Raw genomic sequence first — 13,512 nt, forward strand, 5'->3', positions numbered from 1 at the left:
TTCCTCAAATGCTTGGCAGCAGGCGTGTGTGGGCCAGTAAGATAACATAGATGCAGCCAGCCACCGCCTGTCCCTCTGGCAGGAAGTGACCAGAAGGAAGTCTATGTCACGAGTTATCGGAACAGAGATCTGAGCTGCGCTGGACGGAGCGGTGTGGACAAGTCTCCCCCTTCCCAGGCAGAGGAATGGGGGGGCCATCCACATCCCCTCCACGGGGCAAGCCCTCTCTGCCTTTTGTCTTCCCCCTCCCCTCTATTGACCCAGTCACCCTCCACCCCTGCCCCCATCTCTGAGCCCAAGACTTTCCAGAACTCTCACATCTTGTCACAGAATGCCTTGAGTTATATTTAGTTGTGAAGAGTCTGTCTTCCTTGCCAGTCTGAGAGGTCCCCAAGGGCAGGGTTTGACTGAGTCACCCCCAGCCCCCTCCCTGCCTCGGGAGTAACTTTTGTATACCCTGTGACCTCAACAAGGCCCTTGAGTTCTCTGGGATGAGCTTTCTTGAACAACTCGGACGAAATGCCATCTAAGGTCTTTTCCAGCCCTGCTGACCCCAGCTTCTGTGGTGAGCAACTGGGGCTCCTGTCTAGCCCTTTCTCTAGCTCAGGTCCAGGACCCTTGGGACTGAAGCACTGGCCCTTTGGCACCGTCCCATCCTGCCATTGGAGATCCCTTTTCAGGCTCATGGCATTGGGTGGGAGCCTCTGGGACCATGGGAGGGGATTTAGCAATCCTCCACCTCTCCCATCTTTTTTGAGGTAATCACTGGGGTTTTGCCGTTTCTGGACCCTCTTGGAATGTGATCCGTTTCCTACAGCCCTTGAATAAAAGCCATCAAGCTCCTAGGACATGATTGTCTTGGCTCCAGCAGAGCAAGAAAATGGAGGCCCTGAGACACCTTATCCTGGCAGAGGTGGGAGTCTTCTGAGTGCTAGGCTGTTTTCATGAGGCTGCTTTGGGCGGGATGCATTTCCAGTGTCCTGAGCTGTTGCATTCGTGTCCCCCCACCCCTGCCCACCTTTGAGGTTGCTCAGCACAGTCCCCTCCCTACACCTCACCTCCCTTTCTGCACCTGGCAAACTCTACCCATCCTTGAAGATTTTGCTTAAGCCCCACAGCACCCTCAAAATCTTCCGTGAAACACCCTTGCCCCTATCCTGGGCTAGGGACCCTTCCCCGGCACTATCTCCCTCCCCCACATTGTACTCACTGGTTGCCTTGCTCACCTCCCCCAGGAGACCGTGTACACCTTCAGAATAGGGACCAAGCACACCTGTTTATTGCTGTGCCCTAAGCACCTGGGACAGTGACTGGCAAAGTCAAGCCTCAGGAAATGTTTGCTGACTGACTAAACAAATATCTCATGTCCTTAGAAGAGGTTATAAGTAGTGAGCCTACTGTGGTCTCACCTACAGTCCCAGCAGTGGGCACTGTCCACTGCACTTTCACCTTTCCAGAACCAAGATGTTTCCAGCCGGAGACTCCTGAGAGCCGCCGGGCTGCAGCTGACAGGGGCTGCACACCGCTAACCACCCCCCACAAGCTTTGTGGCCCTAACCCCATCATTCCCTCCAACTGACTGCAGTTCCAGGAGGGGTGGACCGAGTGTGTGCTGCACCTCCCCCACCGGGTGAGCATCCCGGGGGAACCCAGCGGATATTTCCTGGCGGGGAGATGGAAAGATAAGATAATTGCAAGGTACCGCTGGGAGTGGGAATGACGGCGGAAAGAAGAAAGCAGAGTAAGGCGGGGACAGGGAGACCCAGGGACAGGAAATGCTGCAAATGGGGAGAGTCAGGTAGAGACTAGGGCCAGGAGGGGTGTGGAATAGCAAAGGCTATTCTGGTTTTCTCTTCACTCTCTGCCTGAGCCTTTGGAACCCCCTGTGGCTCCTGGAATGCCTGGAGCACCCCCAAAGCAGATCCAGCTCCGAAACTCCAGCCTCGCCCTTCTCTCTTCCCAAGCGGTGTGGTGGAAGCTGTTTTGTCCAGATTTCAGCCTGGTGCGGGCCACACAGGGCCCCCTCGTAGCCTCCGCACCCCACACTTGATCTTATTTGGCTGCTGTACCTGATGCAGGAGTTTTCAAAGCAAGATTTAATTAGCTCTGTGAGCCACAGTTCTGAAGTTCTTAGCAGATTTCCCTCCCGGCTATTTGCTGGAGCTGCTACCTCCTCGACCTGCCTTGCTGTGTCCTCAGAGTAGGGAGCCAGCCCACAACTAAACTGGCTCCTGGCAGCCACTGTCCTGGTTAGCCCTGGGTCCCCTGGCCTTAGGCAGGGATCACTGGGGCACCATGGACGCAGCACTCCCATGGCTGGGATTCCCTGGGCGCAGATGAGTCCTTCACTGGGCCTGTGAGCGTGTTTCCTCTTGTGGAGGGCTATTCAGAGTATCCATCTGTGGAAGGTGTCCATCAATGAGGTGTCCTCTTCCTGGCTAGATCCCTCTGCAGAAGGGGCATGTGAAGGGTGGGGGTGGGGCAGGCAGGTGAAGCTGCTCTGTGCTGCCACCTGGTGTCTGAAGTTCTCGCTGCACCACAGCGCCCAGCCTCCAGGACGGCAGGCTCAGCAGGCCCAGGAAAGGGGAGGAGAGGAGGCCTTGCCGCACCAGGTTGTGCCTGGGTGGGGACTAGGGGTGACAATGGAGGGAAAGCTGTTTGGAAAGTGGGAGAGGCCTGGGTGGGGCACGGGGAGAGTACAGGAAGGACGGGGGGCGGGCGGGGGACAGTGCTCTGTGGTTCAAGGGCAGCATTAGGCCAGAGAAAGGCGATACCTGGGAAACTGGGTGATTTGCAGAGACAGGCTTGGCCAGCTCTTGAACACGCACCTGGAGCTGAGGAACGCCTTCTCTTGTGGTTAAACGTCTCTCTTCACACAAGGTGAAGGACTGTAGGTTCCTTTCAGCTTCTGAGTATGCCGATCGGGGAGCCCATTTCTATGAACACATAGCCAGCCGTTTCGTGACCAGGATTCCTTGCCTATGCCCCATTCCCTCCACAATAAGAGGCTGGGTTGTCTGAAGCCAGTGGGCTAAAGGTTGGCCAGACCTAGGATGAAATCCCAACTCTGCCATTGTGCCTGTGTGACTTGGGCAGGTCACTAAACCTCTCTGAACCTGGGGGAAAAAAATGCAAGCTGCAGTATCCTCCTCTTTGGGGTATTGTGAGGAGTTAAGTGAGACATCGCAGGGGAGCCTCAGCCTCGTTTTTATTTTTATCTATTTATTTTAAAGATTTTATTTATTAATTTGACAGAGATCACAAGTCAGCAGAGAGGCAGGCGGCGGCGGGGGGTGGGAAGCACGCTCCCTGCTGAGCAGAGATCCTGATGCCGGGCTCGATCCCAGGACCCTGAGACCCCAGGACCCTGAGACCATGACCTGAGCCGAAGGCAGAAGCTTAACCCACTGAGCCACCCAGGCGCCCCCTCATTTTCGTTTTTAGCACCAGCTCAGCTCTGTTCTCTTCCTAGTCCCCACCCCCCACCCCCAGGCAGACCTTTTCCAGGAGTGTTGGGATGGGGGAAGCAGAAGCAGACAAGCCGGAGGTGGCGCCTGGCTGCTGTTGACACAATTTCCCCTGAACCCCCAAGGAGAAGGCTGAGAGCAGAGAGCAGACATGCTAGGGTAGATGTTCTTACCTCCCAAGACCCCCCACTCCCCTGAAGCTCCTGGCCACTTCCAACTCTGCCCCCCCCAACCCCACCCCAGGCCTTAAACCAAGACCTGCTTTGCAGCCACCAGCCCCTCCCCATCCCAGCCTCCTTTGGGCTACTGTTAATAAGAATCAGCACTGTTAAGATTTCCACTTTATTTTTTATTTTTTAAGATTCTAATTATTTTTTTTCTTTGTATTTTTTATTTTTTTAGGATTCAGTGGTGGGAGAGAGAGAGACTTTGTATGAGTGGAGACGAGGGGCAGAGGGAGAGAGACTCTCAAGCAGATTCCCTGCTGAGCACAGAGCCGACCTGGTGCTTGATCCCGGGACCTGAGCAGAAACCGAGAGTGGGACGCTTAACCAACTGAGCCACCCAGGTGCCCCTATTTCCACTTTTAATGAGACACAACAGTTTCCATCATTGATAAAGATTTTACGTTGTTTGGGGAGAGGCCACGATTCTGTCCCCTAAAATATCTACTTTGACTCTGGGGGTTTCTTGGGGGGCAGGTTTGGGGGGGAGCCTAGGTTAGAGGAGAGGGGGTTATAGTCCTGCTCTCTGCCTTCATCATGACCTAGAATCTTCCAACTAGAAGAAATCCTCCAATTAGAAGAAAAAAGATCCCAGAGCCCCCTCCCCAACTTTCATACCCTCATTAGGGAATAGACAGCTACGAATTCTACAAAAATACAAAAGCTTAATCTGCAGACCCAGGTGGACAAAACTCTAGGAATTTTGTACAGCTTTGCTTTTTTTTAAAGACAAAGCGGCTCCTACAAGCACCCCCCTCTCTCTATCCAAGGAGACTAGAGGAAAAAGAGTTCCACGCTGTTACACACCCCAAGCGGATAAAGCAGGTGTTTGCTTCAAGGAGAAGTATATTTCTGTCAAGAAGAGCAATTAGAAAAACTTTCACCAGCTTAGAAAACAGGATGGGACCAAGCCTCCAGGTCCATCTGCCCCGCAGCCTGGCACCGCATCCCCCCCCCCATGCCCCATCCCAGGCTCATCCCAAGTTCAGAGAAGGGCTGGAGGTTGGGGGTCTGGTCACCAGCCCACTGGAGCCCCCTCTGAGGTTTCAAGAGTTCCCGGGTTTGAAGGTGCTGGGAATGAGGGGATAGGATGTTGAAGGGAGTGGGGTTGGGATGGATATTTAGGGTGGCTGGCAGGGGAGAGGCTGGCTGAACCTGTGGTTGGTGCCTGGGCACTGCCTCTGGGCACCAGAGTTTCAGAAAAGAGAGTATTGCCAAGGTAGCACCAGAAAGGAGGTTCTGGGCCATACCAATAGCCCCTCCTCCTCTCCCCCTCCTCCTCCTCACCCCCCTCCCGCCTCCCCCCGCCCCGGCTCCCACTGGGCAGGCAGCAGCAGACCGTGTAAACACCTTGATGGAGCTCATTCATCACTCCCCAGGGGGCCAGCTCCGCAGTCCGCAGCCTGGCGGCCCGGCCAGACCGACTCCACCGGGAGGTCGCCTTTGGACTCACGGCCCCCTCGGTCTCGGAAGGGAGCAGCCCTTCTGTTTGTGCAGCTTAATCCCGTGGCCAGCTTGACGGAGCAGTGTCCACAGTGCGGGTCAGCAGGATCCCCAAAGCGGGAGGCCAAAGCCCAGCCGTCGCAGGTCACGGGGGTCGAGGGCCAGGGATGGAAAACTCCGAAGCGCAGGCCCCTCCCCCACCAACCCGCAGATCCCGTCGGCGGCAGCTGAGGCCACCTCCCCCAGTCTCCGTCGGCCCCATTAACCAAAACAGCTTCATTATGCCAATTTCCAGCTTTCAGTGTGCGGCTGATAGCTGTCAGCAGAAATAAGAGTTAATCTGGAATTACTCACATTCACAAGGCTGCCTGGCGTGGAGGAAGCGAGAAAGCTTCGGCAGAAGCGGTAGCCCCTGCTTGCAGAGCCTTCTGGCCAGCGCAGGGGGCGGGGGAGGGGGGGGTCCCTCCGCCCTCTCCCCCCGACCCCAAGGCAGGGTGGTGGTGGCGGTGGTGAGGCTGCAAGGTGGCAGCCGTCCCGGGAGAGGGTCAGGTTGTCTCTCCCCCAGACAGGCAGACTGACATGCACAAGCACACACTGATGCACACAGAGGCAGCTCCCACCCCCTCCCTGCGCGCTGCCCCCTCCTCAGCTCCGCGGGCCTTTCTCCAGGGGCCCCCCTGGAAATGCCTAACTGTCCCTTGTGCTTTTACTTCGGACGGGGATTAACTTTTTATTTTGGAAAATTACTTTATTATAGATATAGATATAGATAGGTATGTATGTATGTATATATATAAAAAGGTTCCATTTCATTTGTAAAATCTTATTTTTCTCTTTTTTTTTTTTTCCTACAGAAAACGATGGCGAGGTTAAAGGAGAAAATAAGTTACATTACAGTTTCCAAAGTGGTTCTTGCTCTCTGCTGAAGATGGGCCACCGGCAGGGCTGAAATGCACTCTCGGTCCCAGGTCGTACTTTGCAAGAAGAGGGAAATAACTAGCCTGGTTATTTTAGGTTAAAATAGCCAAGAGACAGACGCCTTCGCCTCAAAAATATTCTGAGACACATACAAGTAGAAGGAAACAAGTCTCTTCAGTCACAAAATGTCGTACATCCCGCATATACTAGATTCAATTAATTTAATAAAATAGAATATACATAGAGATTCTGCACAAACGTATTGCTTTCTCCCAGTAGCTCCTGGTGTTGGGAACTGCAGCTGCACTGGGCCTCTCTCTTTCTGCCTGGCCCCAAGGTGGCCAGGGCTGCTGCTCCGAACGCTCTGGAAATTCTGCTTGTCGGTTCCCAGCCCCACTGAGGCAGGGAGGAGCGCCCCCTTGGAGTCCCCACGGAACATTTTTCAGGAACACAGCCCAGGAGGAGCTAGGATTTGGCACCCAGTGGAGAAAGGGGAGTGGGGGAGTGGGGCGGGACTCAGGGCGCCAGGTCTGCTGGGTCAGAGGCTAAACCAGAGAGACTCAGCACGTCTTTCTTTGGGGGGGGCGAGGCAGCCATGCTGTCAGGGGGGCCGGAGGCCAAGGGATCCTTGGAGTCGCTGGATGGAGCCCTCCGCCGGAGGCAGACGCCAGGGCTGGGTGGGGGCCGAGGGCCTTGATTCTCTGGGGGGTCTATGGAGATACTAGGTGGGCTGAGTTTTTTCTTGGGCCGGCTTCCAGGCCCCCCCAGAGGCTGGCCCCCGAGGCTAGAGGGGTCAGGGCCCAGGCTGGGCTGGGAGCCGCTGTCCAGGCAGCTGACCGCGATGGAGTGCCTCCTCTGCTCATCCAGCCAGGACGCAGGCCTGCGCCGGCAGCTCTGGGCCTCCACGCTGTAACACTTCTTCAGGTCCCGTGGGGACGGGGGCTCCTCCGGGCTGCCCACGGTCAGGAGGTCTCCTGAAATCCAGCTCAGCTCCGTGTCCAGCTCTAAGCTGCTTCTGGTCTCTGGGGGGCCTTTGCTCCAGGTGGGTTCTGAGCCTGGGCATGGAGCCGGCAGGGGCATGTGCTTCGAGATCTTGCTCTGTCGGCGGGGGTGCTGCTGTACCCGGGAGCCCAAGTGGCCCCAGAAGGAGGAGGCCCGGACCAGAGGCAGGGAGGGCCCACTCCCCTCGGACAGCAGGTCGTCCCGGCTGCCCAGGCCCTGCACGTCCAGGGAGTCAGTCCTTATTGCTGCCTGTGGGAGGTGGGGGGAAAGCTCAGCCCACGGGCTTCTGCTCCCCCAGGACCTGTCCTCTGTCTGCGTCCCCCACCCCCCTATCCCCGTCAAGCCTGATAACCCGGTCCTCCCCCTGCAGGCCCACTCCAAGCAGGAACGTCAGTATTTGGTCTCGGGAGAGGGGGGCTGTGTGCAGCCTGACTGCCCCCCACACCCCGTCCTTCACCCCACCCCGGGCAGGAATGGCTCCCTGAACCGCCCAGCCCCTGGGGCACAAAAAAGCACTGGGCCAGCTCTACTCCCAGCCCTTTGCATAAGCTATTCTTTGGGCTTGAACACCCTTCTCGAATGACAAGCGCCCCTTGACTTTATGGGCTCAGGTTCTCTGTGACACTGTGCCTGATAACCTCTATCCACAGGTTAAAATGAACCCCTCCCTCCCCTTTGCTCCCTGCCACTCCCTGTGCATGCATATCCCAGCAGCTGGGCCCTATGGCCTCAAAGGTGTGATGGCATTTGAGTCTCTGGTTAGCCTGTGAGCTCCAGAGGGCAGGGGCTGCGTCCCCTGTGCCTGGCACACAGAAGCAGCTCTGGGAATCTTTGCAAAATGGACGAGGATCGGACCTGCATCCACGAGTGTGTGGCGCTGAGCTGATTCTCACGTGGTCCCGATCACACATGAGGGCACAACAGGGCATGGGCTGTGGCCTTGTCACCGTGGGGGCAGACAAGCCTCCCCTGGCTGCCCGAGCCTCAGCTCTGTGCCCCTGGAAGGTGGGCCCTAGCGTTGACCAAAGGTGGAGGTCCCTAAAACATGCCTTGTGTCCCTTAGCTAAGACTAGAAATATAGAGAATAATTGGGAGGCACCACTGGGCAGGGGAAAGGGAGGCCAGAGACATGGGTTCTCCAGCCAAGGCGCCCTATGTCCCTGAGCAACCCTGGCCTGGTCTCCAGGCCTCCTCAGTGAAAGAAGGGGAGGGGGATATAAACACCAAAAAGGGCCCAGGCCACTTCTCCTTTGCCCGGTACTGTGTCTCCAGTACCTAGAACTGCCTATGCCACATGGTCAGTGCCCAGTACACATGTTTGCTGGGAGAATGGACATGGCAGCCTGGGCATCACCAGGAGCCTAGGGTTCCCAGCAGAGAGGGCCAGCGCTGGGCCCCAGCCCACCTCTCCACACCTGCTCACCTGACGCCTGAGGGGCCTCTGAGCCAAAGGGGAGCGGCCTGGTGGGGGCAGTTTGGGGATGGTGCCCCAGGTGGGAGCACCGTGGGGCTGGAGCAGGTGGGGTGTGTCTTTGGGAAGCTGCAGGATGTAGCTGGTGTCTGCTGGCTGGGAGTGGACGGACAAGACCGAGCCTGTGGGCAGAGTGGGGAGGAGGAGACAGAAGAGCTGGAAGGTCAGTGGTCTGGCTCTTGTTCCTCTCCTCCAGCTCCCCCCACCCCCAACCCTGGGGCCTCTACCCTTCCCACAGACCTCTCGTCTTAGATTGAAAGTCACTCTCCTCGGGCTGGAGGTCCCTTGGAGGTTGGAGAGACCTCTCTCGCTGCCTTAGTGACCCCCCTCCCCCAGGTCAGGACTGGGCTGAGGCAAGGATGGGGTCTTCCTCTGTAGCCGAGCTGGCCTGCCTGAGCCCTGCTACCTGACTGAGCTTTGGGGAGCCCCCAGCTTCTGTGACCTAGGGACCCCTCAGCGGTTCCTCCATCCCGGCACATGTAGCTGTCATTGGGCAGAGAGTGCGTCCGGCTGACCCCAGACTTCCGCACGGTCAGTAGGTCTGGTCCCAGGGTGAGGGGCACCCCCTCGGGGTGGGGCTCCATCTGCAAAAGGAACAGGGGAGGGAAGTGGGAAAAAGAGGGGGCATCCGGTTTGGCTAACTGAGGCAGGGCTGGACAATGGAAACCAGAAGCCCCACCACCACCCCCTACCCCCGCCCCCAGGCTCTGGTCCCATTCCCCTCCCCCGACAGAGCGGTAATGGGATGAGTTAGTCGATGGGGGAAAAGGGAGAAGACACAGCGATGAGCCCTCCAACACAGCAAGGAAGCAGGTGGGAGGAGTCCCTGCCCCAGTAAAGCTATCCAATACTGCATCACCTCCCAGAGCCTCCTGGTGGGGATGGTGACAGAATGAGAAGGTGTCCGAAAAAGGGAGAGCAGCCACCAGGCCCAGCCCAGCAGGTCATTCAAGAAATGGTTCCCGGGGGCCCCATTAAGAGGCTCTGAATCAGGGAGGAGGAAAAGCTAAAAACAGCCCCCTCTCCCTGTGCTGGGGCTGTGGGGGTGGGGTGGGGAATGGGGAGGACCCAGCCAGTGAGCAGGGCCTGCCTACAGAGCAGAGGCTCTCTCACTACCCAGCACCTTAAGACAGCCCCAGGACCCAGCACTGGGCACGAGCTGGGCTACTCTGGGCTCAGTGACAGATGACCACTGGCACCCGCCTGGCTCCCCCTGCCTTTTGATTCTCAGTGACTTGGGCAGGTGGCAAATGGGAGGTGGGGGACAAGGTCTGAATGCCTGGAATGCCACAGACTCAGGGCCTCCCTTACGGGACAGATTGGGAGTGGGAGCGAGAGTTTTTTAATTTGTTTCGAAGAAAAGCAGCAATCAGCCTTTGACCCCAGCTGGAGGGAGACAAGGTTTGCTCCCACAAGATCTCTCCACCTCCCTGTGGCCCCTTTCCTCCTTGGGGATTCCTGTACCCTCCATACTAGTTCTCAGAGAGGCTGGAGGGTCTGTGTCCCCTCAAAGGCCCAGCCAGTTAAGCGGCCCCAGTAGGGGCTGTTGGAAGAGTCTAGAGCCTGTGGTCCCTGTCTCAGCCCCAGGCTCCACTTCTGCCAGCCACCCCAAGACTCCTAGAGACCCCCAGCCTGTGGTCAAGGCCTTAACCCCAGCTGAGCCTTGCTGTGAGGAAGCGGCCCCTGTCTCTTAAGTCCGCAGAGGAGGGGGAAGGCAGGGCGGAGAGGGCTGTTCGCAGACCGGTACTGGGCAAGGGTAGAGAAGCTGTCCCAAACACAAAGACCCCCCCCCGTCAGCACCAGGACATGGGGACACACAGGGACAGTGACGGAGGAGATAGGGACAGCCCCCCCAGGCAGAAGGGCACAGTGGTAGCAGCAAAGAGAGAGCTTTCACCCGCTATGTGGCGGAGGAGGGGGGAATGGCTCATGTGGTGAGGAGGTGGGAAGGAGGGGTGTGGGGAGGGGAAGGGCTGGCTTGCACAGGCTCCAAAAACAGAGACTGACTCCGCATCCAGGCAGGCCCCTTGGTCAGCTGCCTGATGCCACCTCTGTTTTGGGCTGTGTTACTCCTGGATGTCTGGATTAACTCTATCACAACTGCGCCCCTTGGCCCTTGAGGCCCCAATTTAATCTTGTCTAATTTCTTTGTCCGCAGTGGGCCACTGGAAAGACCTAGAGAAGCCTGGGGCGCTGAGTGGCTGCTGGTGGGTGCCTCTGGGTGGGGCGTGGTGGTGGTGGTGGTGGTGGGGAATCTGGAGCCCTGCAGCCAGCCCAGCCCCTGGGGAGGCTGGGGGAGCAGTAAGGGGCCAGGTGTAAGTACATTGCTCTCCAGGACACTAAGTAAGAGTGTGTGAGTATCATCAGGCAAAGAGTCATCCGTCAGAGCTAGAGAGCAGGACGGTTCAGACACAATCTCTGACGTCAGAGACAGAGCCTCCATCTCAGCTAGAGGGATCTAGACAGGGAGAGAGATGATCAGGCATAAGAAACCAGGACAGCGCGTGCCCGCACACATGCACGCGCACACACACGCTTGCACACACACAGAGCCCCCCTTTCCCCCTTTCCACGAAGCACGGCGGGGTCGGGGGGAGGCCTCTGTTCTCTCTCCCCACCCCTCTCCCAAGTCAACTGACACCACCGCCCCCACCCCCTCCAAGCCCCTCCTCTGATCAGAGAGGCTGCGGCAGGCATGGAAGAGCCAGAGCAAAGAGAACGCCACCACCGACAAAGCAGGAGGAGCAGAAACTTATTCTAAAGATACCCCAGGCACCTGAAAGGCCCCCTCCCACACTACTACCACCCAGGGAGGGAGCGGGGAGCAGGGAGGGCTTTCGACTCTCAGAAAGATGAGACCAGGAAAAAAAAAAAAAATGAAGGCCAGCAAAGCGCCTCTCCGCACAGACAGAGCAGCGTGGGGGGGCGCTGGGGACAAAGCCGCCAATCTGATGACTGTTTTCTGCCTATTCTCTCTGCTTCCAAAAGCCTGGCAGGACTTGGCCTGCCCCCAGATTCTGGCTTCTCCCCTCCTGGGCCCTCCTCCGCCTGCCGGCAGCTTGCCCGCCCTCTTTAGCTTGGGTTCTGGGAGACGCTCTCCTCCTGCCACCATTCTGAATTGAGTCCCCTGGGGGAGGGGGCAGCCTAGCAAACTGGCTGGCTCACCAGGGATCTGCGGGGGTGGGGGGGGTGGGGGGGATTTCAGTGCCTACAGCACCCCGGGGGAGGGGAGGGCCATCTGTGTGATTGCCTCATCATGTCCTCTTCTCTCCCTGCACCTGCCCCCCACCCCCACCAGCCTCCTTCAGGATGGGAGGCTTTGGGAAGGAATGTTCTCTCTCATGGATCATTCCAGGTCATTGCCAGGTTGAAGTCCCTACAGCCCTCTGAGACTGAATTCCAAGAGGTGATTCAAGAGGTCAGGAACCCTAGGGGCAGGGTGCCTTCCTATGTGAGGGTCACTATTCCTTTGGATCAGGCTACAGGTGTCCCAGGTACTGGGAAGCTGCCTTCCCTTTCCTCCCCCTGACAGGGCCTTTCCTCTCTCCCACTAACACCTGTTTCCTTGCCTCCACTCCAGGCCTCCTGGGTGCTTCCCTGCAGCACCAAGCCTGGAGAGATGGCAGGGGGCCCTGCCAAACAGAGGGGGTCAAGGGTAGCCAGATAGGTCACAAGGCGGGGAGAGGTGGATAGGAGAACCCCAGAAAGCTGAAGAGCCGCATTTAGATGGGACTGGGGGAGAAAAACATGCAGAGCTATGGAAAGGGACTGGGCTTATGGGGGACACCCTGCCACAGCGAGGGCCCCAGAATCCACTCTCAGCTAGAACCTTCCATTCCCTCTCAAGACCAGGTCAGAAAGCACTGACTACTGAGAGCCCACATCATGTCTGGTGGGCTTCACGGCTAAAAAAGCCACCAAACAGAGGCTTCGGGGATGAGTGCTGGACAGAAGGAAGAAGCCAACTATGGCCTAAGACCTATCCTTCCACGGATCCCCTGCCCACCCGCACTATCCCCAAAAGCCCTTCTCCCCTAGATTTGGCACCATACTTCCTCCACCCACTAAGGTCCCACTGCCAACTTGTTTTCTCCCCCATCCTCTTCTTGTCCGGGCTCTTTCTGGCAATTGCCCTCTGTCAACCCCCCCTCCATTCATCCTTCTGCGCTAGAAATGCAATCTCAGTGTCCCTACCTTCCAAGTATGTGTTCCAAGGGCTGATCTCAGCTTGTAGGAACCCCCGGCTGCCTCCTGCCAAGCCCGAAGCTCAACTTGAGGCCCTGAAGCTGTTCCTTCTCCAACTACCCAGCGGGCAGGAAACACCCCCACCTCCCCAGAAGCACGGCACCACATGGCACAGCCCGGCACAGCACGGGGGCACAGTAACCTGTGGGTCGGAGCCGCCCGGGCTGCGGACGGGAGGGAAGGCAGAGGGCTGGCCCCCGGGGCCTGCCAGCTCGTCCATCAGCTTCAGCTCCCCTTCCAGGGAGCCCTGGATCAGCAGGGATATGGTGTCAAACAGTTGTCTGTCCTTGGGAGGACCAGCCCAGGAGGAGAGCCGGAGAATCCGGGGAGCGGGGTTTAGAGGGGCAGTGAGGGCAAGTGTCGTGGTGGCAGGGGATTGACAAAGAGACACGGAGGGAGAAAGAGGAGGAGGTCATACACACGCACATAAGCACACGCGTGTACACACACACCAGCAACAAAGAGACAGGAGAAGGAGGAGGGGACAGGACAGAGGAGAGAGAGGTGTGGGAGGGAGGAGAACGGGAGCAGGAGATGAGAAGAGCTCACAGGGAGAGAGGGAGAGGGAAAATGCAGGTAAGGAAAGGATTGAGAGATGGAACCAGGCGGGTTGAAGGGTGGGAAGGAAAGAGGTTTGGTAATCGGGCAAGGGTAAGAAAGAAACAGGAAGGAAACAGAAAACTTAGCCTTGAACCTGAGAGCCGAGAAGGGGAGGCCAACAGGGCAGAAGGTGCAGGGCATG

At 57.7% G+C, this 13,512-nt stretch overlaps 1 protein-coding gene and 1 long non-coding RNA gene across 34 annotated transcripts in view; one reads left to right on the forward strand and one right to left on the reverse strand.

Annotated features, from left to right (window-relative positions):
* Window positions 1-5,006: 5,006 nt before the first annotated feature.
* On the forward strand, window positions 5,007-6,297 carry LOC116876087. Its single transcript, XR_004384328.1, has 2 exons — window positions 5,007-5,278; window positions 5,989-6,297. It is a non-coding gene; the product is annotated as an uncharacterized LOC116876087 (long non-coding RNA).
* CACNA1G (calcium voltage-gated channel subunit alpha1 G) overlaps window positions 6,257-13,512 on the reverse strand; it is a 61,999-nt gene continuing 54,743 nt past the window's right edge. For 13 of the 33 annotated variants that reach the window (XM_032872081.1, XM_032872077.1, XM_032872078.1 and 10 more), the window contains 5 exons: window positions 12,913-13,056; window positions 10,849-10,983; window positions 8,932-9,109; window positions 8,478-8,647; window positions 6,257-7,303 (listed from right to left, as the gene is read on the reverse strand). In XM_032872081.1, the coding sequence (XP_032727972.1) occupies window positions 6,569-7,303; window positions 8,478-8,647; window positions 8,932-9,109; window positions 10,849-10,983; window positions 12,913-13,056 (1,362 nt within the window). In that variant the 3' untranslated portion in view covers window positions 6,257-6,568. The remainder of the gene's footprint in view (window positions 7,304-8,477; window positions 8,648-8,931; window positions 9,110-10,848; window positions 10,984-12,912; window positions 13,057-13,512) is intronic. The other 20 variants (XM_032872101.1, XM_032872099.1, XM_032872100.1 and 17 more) reach the window with 3 other exon arrangements.

The sequence above is a fragment of the Lontra canadensis genome, unplaced genomic scaffold (assembly GCF_010015895.1).
Source record: "Lontra canadensis isolate GAN:19392208 unplaced genomic scaffold, GSC_riverotter_1.0 scaffold43, whole genome shotgun sequence".
Lineage (NCBI taxonomy): Eukaryota > Metazoa > Chordata > Mammalia > Carnivora > Mustelidae > Lontra > Lontra canadensis.